General features: G+C 41.5%; 1 protein-coding gene across 2 annotated transcripts in view; it reads right to left on the bottom strand.

Annotated features, from left to right (window-relative positions):
* Positions 1-13,874, bottom strand: part of CNTNAP5 (contactin associated protein like 5) — a 789,622-nt gene that overhangs the window by 400,795 nt on the left and 374,953 nt on the right. Inside the window, exon 6 of one of the 2 annotated variants that reach the window (XM_029934734.1) lies at positions 10,754-10,938. The exons of the other annotated variant lie outside the window; for it this stretch is intronic. Coding sequence (XP_029790594.1) covers positions 10,754-10,938 — 185 coding nt within the window. The remainder of the gene's footprint in view (positions 1-10,753; positions 10,939-13,874) is intronic. 2 annotated transcript variants of the gene reach the window in all.

Genomic DNA, 13,874 nt, shown 5'->3' with positions numbered 1-13,874 from the left:
CTGACTTTTGAGTTGGGTATTGTTATTTGCTCCACACTAACAATGAAGAGAATGAGGGCACGCAGAGGTTTAGCAGCCTGACTGAGGCCTTACAGCCAAGAGGTGGAGTTGCTGAAATTTCAAGTGCTTCAATCCAGAACCCCATCTCTTAACAACTGCACATGCTTCCTCCCTACTGCTTTTGCTATTGCTGGTTCCATAGGGTAGCCTTCCTTGTGAATCAGGCCCCAAGTTCAGGTCAACAGCTTGCCCTGCTTTTCCTGAAATTTTCTTAATCTTGGGCAACTGTGTTACACACACAGTTTGATCGGATTTCTGCAGTCTTCCTGGGAAGAAGAAAAGAAGAGGTGATGCACAATTACTGCGGCAGAAACAACCAATGTTTCCACAACAGCATAAACCTATTTTCTGAGCTGGAGAAATGCTATGTCCTCAATCTACAAGCAGGTTTCGCACCGGGGGCTGTATTCCAACCACTTTTTTTTTTTTTCAAGCAGTATCTTTAGTGTTGCTCCTGGCCCATATATTGTCAATTGCTAGGCTATGGTTCCTGTCTCTAAATAAGCATCTTTTTACAGACTCATAGACATCAGGTGCTGACAAAACCCAGTTGGTTCAACACAAATTTATAACTTCTTTTGCCTGAACGAACTTACAATCTTTTTACCTTAGGTTTTGGACAATAGGTTAAATCATGTATGTTTCAGCATTCAAACAAGGAGCTCATTGAAAATCCTAACTTCAGTGTCACCCATACACCCAGGCAAGATGAGCTCCAGGACCCAGGAGGACCCCACTTTGACCATCCCCCAGTTCCACCTCGCCTCACAGGGGAGCCAAGGGGAAACAACGACGGAAAGCTGCTGCCACCTTTATAAACCACGACCTCCCTACCAGCAGCACAGAGCTTCCTGCCTCGCCAGTTCTGAGAGTGCCTCGTGGGCCTGAATTGTTCTCTCATCATCTGCCCTCCTGAGGATGGACCATGGACCCATAGCTCTGAGCAGTGGCCAAGGGGCAGCTCTTTCCACTACGGACAGGGCTTAGACATCTGGGATGTGCCTGGTAAGGTACATTCGTAAAGGCAGGAGGGTAGAACATATTTTATTCAACAGTTTGTTAACTTATTTGTAACCTTTTAAATATTTAAACTTATGGTATATGGACCTCCATTTGTGCTCTTGCCTTGGACTCTATACATATTCGACTGTGGCATGGCTAATTCTATGATATTTTATTGATGGTTATAATAATTCAGCCCAAATTCAGCCAGGCTCACGATGTCTTATTAGATAACTGAGACCTGCTACACCCTCCACCCAAAGAGCAGTTGAAATAAAATAGGAAGAGCTTTTTCATTTGTTCTTTTAGCTCATGTTAATGAAAACAAAACTTTTTGTGATTGTTGGGTTTGTTTGGGGTTTTTTTTTGGCATAATGCTAGTATTGAAATACTCCCTCCACCATATTCAACACAATTAGTTTGCTTTTAATATATATGGAATAGAAGTTTTTATATTCCAGTTCACTGTTATAAAACGTGGGGAAATATAAGGTTATCAAGTTCATGAATCACAGCAATCTTAAATTTTAAGGTAGAAAAAAAATGGCAGTGTTTAATGTGGCTTCAGGTCTTATATACATGCAGAGCCCATGATAAAGACCAAAGGCTGCACTCACATCGTCAGGAATCATCCCTCCTTCAGAGAGCAAGCCTGGTCATCAGAAGGATCTCCAGTTAAACAGTTACATAGATCTGAGCTCAAATCTTATTTCTGTTAGACAATGGCTATTGGGGGACAGGGATGAGGAGGGGGGATCATCTGTCTCTCTTGTCTTGGGTTTATGTTTGTGATAGAAGACATAATAATTTCCATCACAAGGTTGCTTTAAGGATAAAACATAATCACATAATAACACATAAAATACTATTTCCTTTTTTTATTCCTCCCACTTTCTTCCACTTTATTTCCACTTTGCATTTACTCATTTCTTTTTCCTTATTTTCTTTCATTTATTTTCTTCTAGGTGGGCCTTCTACTTTAGCCTTGCAACTGAGTTTCCAAAGAAAAAAGGATCAATATCAATTGTGCAGCCACATGATCTGGAAAACTGTCTCCTTGGTGATCTGTGGTTATTCTGATCACTAAGTAAATAGTTGCATTATGTCTGGGCAGTCCTTGAATCATGCCTGAGTTCTAAGAGAGGTGTCCTTCAGTCAATGTCAAGCTAAAACAAGGGTGGTGGCATGGCGGACCTAGAAGGAACTTCTTATGGGAACAAAAGTTGAGCATGAAATATTACCTTTTATAACTACAGAGAGAAACTTTCTCTATTTACTTAGCCCATATTTATTGAGTATATATTATGTACCAGACACATTTCTATAAAAATAAATGAAAGTAAGAAAGAAAGTGTTAAATTTTATGATAAGCTCAAATTCTACAGGTAGGATAGAAATGTGGATAGACAATCTCCTGGGTGGCTCAGTTGGTTAAGCATCGAACTCTCAGTTTGGGCTCAGGTCATGATCACACAGTGTGTGGGATCAAGCCCTGCATTGCATCGGGCTCTGCACTGTCAGTGTGGGGTTTGTTTGGGATTCTCTCTCTCTCCCTCTCTCTCTGCTCCCAATTCTCATTCATTTTCTTTTTCTCTCTCCATCAAAAGAAATAAATAAACTTAAAAAAAAAACTTAAAAATCAGTAAATTTAGGGGCGCCCCTCCCGTGCTCATGATCTTTCTCTCCCTGTCTCTCAAAAATAAATAAATGTTAAAGAATATAAAATAAATGAATTTAATAACATATTCTCAAGTGATAATCATTTTTTAAAAGTTTTATTTATTTTTGAAACAGAGAGAGACAGAGCATAAGAGGGGGAGAGGCAGAAAGAGAGGGAGACACAGAATCTGAAACAGACTCCAGGCTCTGAGCTGTCATCACAGAACCTAATGCGGGGATGGAACCCATGAACTGTGAGATCATGACCTGAGCTGATGTCAGCCACTTAACCAACTGAGCCACCCACATGCCCTGACAATTGGTTTTGAAAAAACTATCAATAAACATAAATCAGAGGTTGTAATTTTAACAGCAAATATAAGAAATCTTTGAAGTCATATGTTTTTTATTGTCTCAGTTTCTCCTTAAAATATTTCTTGTCTTTAATATTTTTTATTTATTTTTGAGAGACAGAGAGAGACAGCATGAGTAGGAGAGGGTCAGAGAGAGAGGGAGACACAGAATCTGAAGCAGGCTCCAGACTCTGAGCTGTCAGCACAGAGCCCAACGCAGGGCTCAAACCCATGAACTGTGAAATCATGACCTGAGCTGAAGCCAGACACTTAACCAACTGAGCTACCCAGGTGCCCCTCCTTAAAATATTTCTACATGTGGTACAAAATTGAAAATATTTTTAAAAGTAGTCAGTGAAAACTAAGGTCTCCATCTTCATTGGCCCCATTCTCTTATTATACCCTTATCTGTCTCCTTAGTGTCTCCCAGAGGTTTCCGTCTATATGCTGTCTATTGTCAAGTCCGTATTTTCCTTCTAATTTTATTATTTATTTTTAAAAAAATTTTTTAATTTTTTTTACTTATTTTTGAGAGACAGAGACAGCGAGAGACAGCGTGAGCAGGGGAGAGTCAGAGAGAGGCAGAGAGAGATAAGGAAATGCAGAATCTGAAACAGGTTCCAGGCTCTGAGCTAGCTGTCAGCACAGAGCCCGACACGGGGCTTGAACCCATGAACTGTGAGATCATGACCTGAGACGAAGCCGGACGCCCAACCAACTGAGCCACTCTGGCGCCCCTCCTTCTAATTTTAAACACAGATACTCTTAACACTGCAGTCCGCATTGATTTTTCTCTTCTTTTAGCAAGTTATACTGGGGCGCCTGGGTGGTTCAGTGGGTTAAGCATCTGACTTTGGCTCAGGTCATGATCCTCTGGTTCATGAGTTCAAGCCCCACATTGGGCTCTGTGCTGACAGCTCAGAGCCTGGAGCCTACTTCAGATTCTGCATTTCCCTATCTCTCTCTGCCTCTCCCGTGCTCACACTCTGTCTCACTCTCTCTCAAAAATAAATGAACATTAAAAAATTAAATAAAATTATTAGAAAGTTCCACATCAGAGTATACAGGGCTGCCTCATTCTTTTTAGTGGGTGCATAATACTTCCATGTGGCTTTGTCAAACACACACACAAAACAAAGCAAGCCCAAGGCCAAGACCTGACTGATCACTTGTAGATTCCAGATGGTTGGTGACTCACAGAGTCAACCAAGCAAGGGTATCCAAACACTGCTGTTCCCCATGGTCCCTGTCCAACACACCAAGAAGATGATGAGTAAAAATGGGGCACAGATGACCATAATGTCAGCTGCAAAGTTCCCCATTGCTATAGATCTTATTCTACACTTTAGCTGAGCAATTCTGGATGATGCACGCCTATCCCGCGTTCATGGAAGAAAGCCTCTGCCTTGTCAGAACCTAAGAGGCCCCAAGAAACGGTGTCATGACATCTTCCCACAGGGCAGGGTCATTGAGTGGGAAATGGCCCCGGAGCTGCTAACTGCAGGCCTCCATCCTCTGGTGTTTGACGAAGATCATAAGACATGCTGCCAAGCCTCAGATCAGCTGTTGTGAAAAGCTCTGGTTTGCACGTGCTCTGGACCACGTAGGTAGTGTGAGGTCACTGGGGCACCCTGGCAGAGCTGTTTCCCGACAGGGCTTAGCATAATTCTTAATTAACCCAGTTTTGATGGACTTCTGGGGAATTTCCAATCTATAAAAATTCCTAACATATGTCCCATTGCACGTATTTGCTTATGACTGCAGGATAAATTGCTAGAAACAGAACTGGTGGGTTGAAAACAATACATTTTTAATTTGAAGCTAGTGCCCTTTCTGTGATATAATATTAATTAGCATCCCACTAGCAATGCATGAAATACTTCTGGTTACTCCATAGCTATGCCAGCATTATATGGTTTTTGGTTTTTGAATCTAAGTGAAAAATATCATTTGTAGCATGACTGCATTCCTTTTTATTAATGAGTGTGGTTGAATCTCTTTTCATGTATTTGAGAGCAATTTTGTTTTACATACTCACATTCTTGATTTCTCCTCTAAGTTATCTGTTAAAAATTATTTGTAGGATATTTTTACTCATTATTTTGAAATACCTTTATAAGTCATTGAGAGAGTGATATCATTATAGATGAATTTTATAGATGTATTTTAATGGAAGTTTTTAAAACATTTATGTGAAAAACATTTTAAATATATTTTATTTTCAGATTTCTGAAATTTATTTCAGACTTAAAAGAACATCCTACAAGCCTTGATTAGAAATATGATCTCTTATTTTCTTTAAAACTTTGATAAAAATTACATTAGAAGATATATGTGTACTATGTGTTTTTAAATGTTAAGAGAGTTTAGCTTAATCCAGGTTTTTAAACTAAATATGCTTATTAAATATATATATATATATATTATTTTCTAAAATGCCTTTTTGGTATTTACACCATGATACAATGCAAATCCTATATTCAAAAAATGTGTTTTTAATAGTTCCGGTGTTTGTAAAGTGGCTATGTAAACAGGATCACTGAGCACTCTTGATAGGAAAAGAATTATTGGATTATAAGAATCTCAGAGAAACGGTCCCTTACTAAGATCCTAAAAACATCTCTTTTCTGAAATTCTTCTGCTCCAGGCCAGAAGTGAGACGAATTGTTAGAGTCTTTCTTACATGCATTTGGAGAAAATCACAAAAGCTGAATGACATAAATGGGGATAACATTCTAACGTGAAGTAAAGGCTCTAACATACATTCTGCTTCTTTATCTCTCTCTGTCTCTCTCCATCTCCCTCTCTGTCTCTCTGTCTCTGTCTCTCTCTCTCTCCTTCTCTTTACAGAAGATCCCAGCCCTAGTCTGGAGGGGAAACAAACAACTTCATACATCTTAGTGTAACAAAAGTCTTCTCGGGGCCCCCAGAAAGGTAAGTGGGCATAAATTTAGAGTGGCAGGATGTGCTCTAGCAATGGGTCACGGGAGCCCAGGGACCTGGTTTTAGTTGCGGTGCTGGTCGGGGGTATCTGGGGCTCAGATGTGCACATTCGGCTCCAGGGCAGAAATAACAGCAACACTCCAGATTCTGATTAAAAGATAAAACTGCTAGAAAATAAACTTCAGACTTAGGTATTTTATTTCTCTCTATGCCTGTCAATAGGGTGTTAATATTACTTCTGGGTAACTTAAGAGTTCATTTTCTGGTTTGCACAATTAGTTACGGGCAAAGTGGTGACTGTAACACTAGACTCCAGGGGTGCCCAGGTGGTTCAGTCAGTTAAGCATCCAACATCAGCTCAGGTCATGATCTCACAGTCTGGGAGTTCGAGCCCTGCATCGGGTTCTTTGCTGACAGCTCAGAGCCTGGAGTCTGCTTCGGATTCTGTGTCTTCTCTCTCTCTGCTCCTCCCTGCTTGCACTCAGTCTCTCTCTTATAAATAAATAAACATTAAAAAAATTAAAAGAAAGAACACAAGACTCTTATTCTAGTGCTCTTTCTTTCCCACACAGTCTTTCAGATGAATCTGCAAAAGCTGGAGAGCCCCAGTCATTCCAGAGACTTCTCCCAACTCTTAACTCCCCGTGTTCTAGCACAGCCAATGTCTAATGTTGCCATTACAGTCCATCTGTTTTCCTGTATGGTCACTGGAGCAAGCCAGCTGGGCGCTCTGGCAGGGGCTTGAATTCTCTGAAAGAGAGGTTACTTCAAAGGAACACTCCAAGAAGTTTCTTTCCTAGGAAATACTTTTTAAAAGCAACATGAAATTGAGGTATTTCCTGAGGAAATCGTTCCAGTTTCATAAATTGAGTGACATCACTGAATTCCATTTCCCTCAAATGCTGACATTCACTTTGATGCTACTCAGCTGTGATCCCGTAAAGATTCTCTCCACAGGAGAGATAGGTGAACAGAGGCTTGAAAATGAATGTTAAATCAGGCAACTAGGAGAATTTTAGAACCATCTCCTAGGTCAGTTGAGTTAAAGTATTTGGGGAAATGATAAGACATATTGATGATTTTATGTTTTCTTTTGTCCTCAAGTTCAGGAAAGATAGCTCTTTTAATATTTTGTGTATTCTTTCTTTTTTTTCATTTTGCAATTACTTAAAGTTGGCAAAGAAAGATGATTGATATTCATAGATTTCCAGTTATCAGCTACTCAAAAAATAAAAAAATAAAGAGATCTATCTGGTATCTTTTGGAATCAAAAAGTGACAAATTCTCTTTGGAATTTAATGCATGGCCTATCTTATCCACAGTATGTATGCTAAGCTGAAGATAGGATCAAAAGAGGAAATCCTTACAGCTCTTGATGGTGATTGAAAAAAAAATAAGTCAGATCCTACTTTTTCAATTATTCATCTCTACCTCGGCTGCTCTAGCATGTTCCCCACTGGTGACAGAAGTTATCTCCTAACAGTTTCCCCACCATCTGTCCAGCAATCCCCTGCCTCCGAGTCTAAGCTGTGGAGTAACCGCTCTGAAACAGCAGTTTTCTGGAGCACTTGGGTGGCTCAGTAAAGAGTCCAACTCTTGATTTTACCTCAGGTCATGCTCTCATGCTTAGTGTGATTGAGCCTGCTTGGGATCCTCTCTCTCTCCCTCCCTCTCTGTTCCTTCCTCTTTCAGAATAAATAAACTTAAAAAAATTAAAACAGTGGTTTTCAAATGGTAGGGCACATCACAGTCTCCTGAACAATTTGTACAAACAGATTTTTGAGTCTTTCCTCCAAAGTTTCTAACTTAGCAGGTCTGGGCAAGACCTGAGTAATTTCATTGTTAACAAATCCCCAAGGGACGCTAATTGGGCTGACTCCTGAAACAGACATTCAGAATTACTGGTCTAAAACATAAAAGGAGCCACGGTCCTGCAAAATATCCTTCAGAGGCTCCGCAGCCCCCATAGTTGAAGTTCGCTAACATAGGTCACATGGCCTGGGTCTTCCCAAATTCTGATGTTTTATCTCTAACAGACTCTCCCTCAAGTGGCACGTTCATAAAGGTTAAAATCTAGCTGTTTAGGGTGTGGGTCCCATACACGTGTACATTGTGTGTGAGAGTGTGTGTGTGTGTGTGCGCATATACAAACATGAGATTATCTTAGTGACAGAAACAACATGTAAACACAATTTGCAAATAATATATGGTAACCTTTACTGTAAATACTATATAACTAGCTGATTCTTTAGAATGCTTTTGTTAATTTTCCCCTGAGTTCATTTATCTATGACCACATCCAGTCTCTGTCACATATGCTTTTATTTTATTTAAAAAATCTGGGGCGCCTGGGTGGCTCAGTCGGTTAAGCCTCCGACTTCAGCTCAGGTCAGATCTCACGTTTGTGGGTTCGAGCCCCACGTCAGGCTCTGTGCTGACAGCTAGCTCAGAGCCTGGAGCCTGTCTTTGGATTCTGTGTCTCCTTCTCTGTCTGCCCCTCCCCCCTCATGCTCTGTCTCTCTCTGTATCAAAAATAAATAAAAAACATTAAAAAAAAAAAAAAAGAAAAAAAATTTGTGAGGTGCCTGAGTGGCTCAGTCGGTTAAGCCTCCGACTTCAGCTCAGGTCAGATCTCACATTTGTGGGTTCGAGCCCCGTGTCAGGCTCTGTGCTGACAGCTAGCTCAGAGCCTGGAGCCTACTTCAGATTCTGTATCTCCCTCTCTCTCTCTGACCCTCCCCTGCTTGCGCTCTCTCTGCTTCTCAGAAATAAATTAAAAAAAAATTTGTAACAACCCTTTACAAATAAAATGTAAATTTTATTCTTAACTCACAAGCTAGAGGAAAACAGGCTTCGAGCTGGACTTGACCTATAGGCAGGCTGTAGTTCGCTAATCCCTGGTCTGGACAATTTACAAAACAATAAACCAAGCCCTAATGTAAAGCATCTGGCCTATATCCCTGGCACAAATATATTCACCATGGTGTATTTCAAACTACCAAAGGGATGTCACTGAATATAAAATTGGGAAGAGATGTACTGTAGCAACCCAATTTACAATATTTTTACTGCATGGACACAACAGAAATAAAAAATCTCAGGAATACATACAGATAGATGCATAGATAGGGAGGTAGGGAGGCAGAGAGGTATGTAGGTAGGTGGATAGATGGATATATTGATATAACATAGTAAAATAATTAGGAATCAATGAATGCATTGCCTTTTAAAAATACTTCAGTGAGGGGCGCCTGGGTGGCTCAGTCAATTGAGCATCCGAAATCGGCTCAGGTCATGATCTCGCAGTTGGTGGGCTCGAGCCCCACATTGGTTTCTGTGCTGACAGCTCAGACCCTGGAACCTGTCTCAAATTCTGTATCTCTCTCTGTCTCTGCCCCCTCCCCTGCTCATGCTCTGTCTCTCTTTGTCTCAAAAATAAATAAACAAAAAATAAATAAATATATATATTAAAAAAGTAAGAATACTTCAGTGAATTGTTAGTTGATACAATCTAATTTTTAATGTCTATGTTTGCCAGCCAGTTCACAAAATTCCCGAACATCTACCAGTTGGCACTCATGTGTCATTACCGGCTGCTCCAACCCACTGGTGCCTGTCCGTTGTTTCAAACCCCACAAATACTGGACTGTGATATCTCATGCCCAGCCCTGCCTGCCTTTTTGACCATCCTCATCAGGCTAGTCTTCCTCTTCTTTCAAGACACAGAAGTGTCTCCTACTGGATGCCTTCCAGGTGTCCCTAGGTTGAGCCGAGTACCCTCTCCTCAGTATCCCGGGCCGTTGTCCCCAGTAGCTTCTATTCCATTATTCCACAGCACCTCATCCCTGGGCCAGACACTGCTTCTGGACTGTACACTTCTCAATCTCAGGGACCCTCCTCAGCCCTCTCTGTATGTTGACTGCTTAGAACAAAGCCTGGTATACAGCAGGGGCATGATACTTGTTGAACTGAACTACTAGCCAAGATGGATAACTGTTGGCTGCCAGTTTGCAGAACTTTGTGCAGTCTTCTTTGTGCTGTACATGTGGTGCATTTCATGGTGCCTCCTGGACAAGAAAGCAAGAAAGAAACAATCTACATTTGTTCTCAAAAGTTTGCATAGGAATGAAGGCTAAAAACAACGGTGTATCGTGTGGATTTCACGTTCCTTTATATTAGTCTAATTTCTGTATCTTTTCAGCTATTTTAAAATTGAGGTTTGCTGGGGCACCTGGGTGGCTCAGTCAGTTGAGCATCCAACTTCAGCTCAGGTCATGATCTCACAGTTTGTGGGTTCGAGCCCCGCGTCAGGCTCTGTGCTGACAGCTTGGTGCCTAGAGCATGTCTTCGGATTCTGTCTCCCTCTCTCTCTGACCCTCCCCGCTCACGCTGTCTCTCTCAAAAATAAATAAAACATTAAAAATTTTTTAAAAATAAAATAAAATTGAGGTTTGAAAAAACACCAGCAGAGTGTAACTATGAGACTATCACAGTGATACAGTAAGGCTACAAGCAGAAAACATTCTGAAAAGCGAACAAGGAGATTTCCTGATCTTAAAATGTACACAATTTGCTAATGTCGCAAGGCATGGACTCACACTCTCAGGTCAAATGCCCTCCTTGGACACTTCCACTGAAGACTGCCTGAGCAGTCCTCTCAATTGTTCTTCTGTTTGCTGATTTTCTTATTGATATTGAGCAAGGGGCCTGGGGCCCTGCAGGAAGAGTCAACTCACCTCATAGTCAATGTCTAGGGCATCGGCTTCACCCTTGGTGCGGAAATGCTGCGTGTGCTTGTCCACGGTGAAGTTCACCTGCTTGCCAACCCGCTCGATGAGGACCGAGTGCCAGTGCTGGTCGTCCAACAGGCTGCCCAGGGTGGCCGAGGGTGGGCTGCTGCTTAGCCGAGGTTTGCTGTCATCTGTGAAGGGGAGAGGAAGACGGGATAGCCTTCGTGCCCAAGGACAGCCTTGAGTACTAGAGCATTCTACAAGCAATGCCAGCTCTGTGTATCCTAAAGGCAAAGCACGATTCTCTCTCTACAGGTCCAGAGAAAGGAAGAACAAGGGTTTCCCACAGATTCTAGGACCAAATTGGAGGGCAGATGATAAACACATCCCCTGGTAGACATGACACATTTTCAGAATGTGAACAATTAAATAATAAAATAAACCATATCCTAATTGTCATCAATCGTATTGAAAATGGAGGGTATCATATTTAGAGATCTATTTGCTATGTTTGAATGGCTCTGGAATGGAGAAAACGAATCCTGAATTATGCCTTGGAGGAAAAGTCAATTCTGCATAGGGAAAGGGAAGGCAATGGACACAGTGAGTTGGGTAAGTCTGCAGGCAAACGCAAAGGAGAGGAAATCATCACTTTAGCTGCCATTTTCAAGTGTCTATTCTTTATACGAATGGCACGTAAGCAGGAAACGTATACCCTTCCTCTTAAATCCTCTAAGGGAAAATTATTATCTAAATTTCACAAATGAGAAACTTGAGGATAGGTGAGGTTAAGCACCCGTGACCCAGAGATATAAGCAGGGTTCAAATCCAGGCCCACTTGACGCTTTTTTACTCTGACCACGGGTCATAGGTGGTCAGATCAGCCTAAATGGAGCTTGGAGGACACCCTTGAGAGATTCAGGTGAAGAAGTACACTTCTCCATCAAGTCGGGCTAGTTCGCCCTCCACCACGTCCCTCTTCCAATTTTATGGAAGTTCCTGCCGGTACCTTTTGTCAAATAATTACAGCTTTCTTACCCCCACCCCCACTCCGCAGAACAGCTCAGATTTTGTTAAATGAACAGTAAAATGCAATTAATTATGACATATATAAACTTTCAAGTTTTTGAATGTTTTATTATTCGGTCCCCTTAGAAACTGAAAGCGGAATGTCTTCCTCCTCCGTCCTAAGGCATGTTTTCCCAGAGCGGGGGGTAACAGCCTGCTCAACAGTGTGGCATTAAGGAGGCAGGAGCTGCCATTTCCCCTGTGGGCTGCTCACTCCCACCTCCATTATGGCCCCAAGCACTGCTTCCTTCATAACACGCAGTTGGGTCATATGGGGGGGGGTGGCTCAAACTTATTATAATGGGAAAATGATAGGTGGTGCATTCCTAGCTGACATTATTTCATCAATTTTTTCATTATTTCTTCCACAATGTTTGGATTCTTGCCATTGTTGAAATTATCCTAATGATTAAAAGACATTTCTCTTTTTATTTCTCTCTCCTCCCCTCACTCTCTCCATCCCTTTTTCTCTCTTATCCCTTCTTTTCATCCTTTTTTCTTTCCTTCCTTCCTTCCTTCCCTCTCTCTCTCCCTCCATCCCTCCCTTCTTCCTTCATTCTCTCCCTCCCTTCTCCCTTTCTTTCTTCTTTCCTACCTTCCATCCTTCCTCCTTTCTCCCCTCCCTTACTCCTTCCCTTTCTTCCTTCTTTCTTTCCATAAAACGGCACTGATATCAGGGCACCCGGTTGGCTCAGTGGATTAAGCATCTGACTCTTGATTTCAACTTAGATTATAATCTCATGGTTCATTGGATCAAGCCCAGTATTGGGCTCTGTACTAATGGCACAGAGCCTGCTTGGGGTCCTCTGTCTCCCTCTCGGTCTCTCTCTCTTTCTACCCTTTCCTTACATGCCCATGTGCACTCTCTCTCTCAAAAATAAATATATAAACATTTTTTAAAAAAGGCCCTGACATCTCCCTGTGCTGGCTATCGTGGTATGTCAATTATAAAGGAGATACCGAGTTAAAAGGCTCATTCCCCTCCCCAAAAGTCTTAATGTGGAATCTCCCAATAAGTAAACTGATAAAAAGTATGCTGTCGGTATCAGTGCCAGGAGCCAAGCAAATGTAGGCTAGGCAGCTGTGAAGCTCCAAGAGAGCAGTGACAGGTCTACGATTTGGCTGGAAGAAGGAACACTACCACAAAACCAGGAAGAGCACGTGCCAAGGTCGAGGAGACTGTGGTAGGGGAGACGATGCAAAGTGTGCCATGACCAGGCCAGCCTGGCTTCCACCATCTGGCAACCAGTGTGCTTGTGCGTGTGAGGTAACTGGGTATTTTATTCACCTTTAAGGAGTGGGCATGTGGTGAATTAGTAAATCAGAGGTTACTACCTCAGACCAACATATAAGAAATTAATTAATTAATTATTAAGAAATTTATTAATTTATTAAGAATTCAAATCATGCTGAGGGTGAAAGGGGACAGTCTCAGAGTTTTTGTTGTTGTTGCTTGCTTGCTCTTCCATAAAAAAGATTATTTTGGCAGCGGTGTGAGAAATTGATTCGAAGGCAGGTTGGCCGTAATCAGATGGTGGACCCAGGGGCTCAGGTAAAGAGAAGGCATGGAGGATGGATTTCCAAGTGTAACAAGGTGCTAACATGTGGTAACCTCACTTGGATATTGGGCTTGGATATTGGAAGGGGAGGTAGTAAAGAAAGAGTCCCCTAGGGATGACTTTCAGGTTTCTTTTTTTTTTTTTTTTCTTGAGCAGGTGCATGAAAAGTGGTGCCAGTCATAAGAAAGAAACAAGGACATCTCCCTCTTTCTCTCTCTCCACAAAACACACATGCACCCTTTATTTCTACAATAAAATTTGTCCTAATTTTATTACTACTAATGAGCTAATGAACTACTGAAGGAAACAGTGTGCCTATAAACAGTTGGTTCTAGATAATAAGCCAAGTGAAATTAATAGAAGTTTTACTTTGAAATGTGCCCCATTTTTTCTCTTAAAAGGGAAAAAGGCATTTAACAATTACTTCTTAACATCAAGTCAAAAATATCAAACATTTGAAAATGTAAAGCTGCTGTAAGTCACAGAATGAAAAAAGAAAG

The sequence above is a fragment of the Suricata suricatta genome, chromosome 3 (genome assembly GCF_006229205.1).
Source record: "Suricata suricatta isolate VVHF042 chromosome 3, meerkat_22Aug2017_6uvM2_HiC, whole genome shotgun sequence".
NCBI lineage: Eukaryota > Metazoa > Chordata > Mammalia > Carnivora > Herpestidae > Suricata > Suricata suricatta.
Note: the sequence above shows the minus strand (reverse complement) of the source record. Positions and strands in the feature narration are given on the sequence as shown.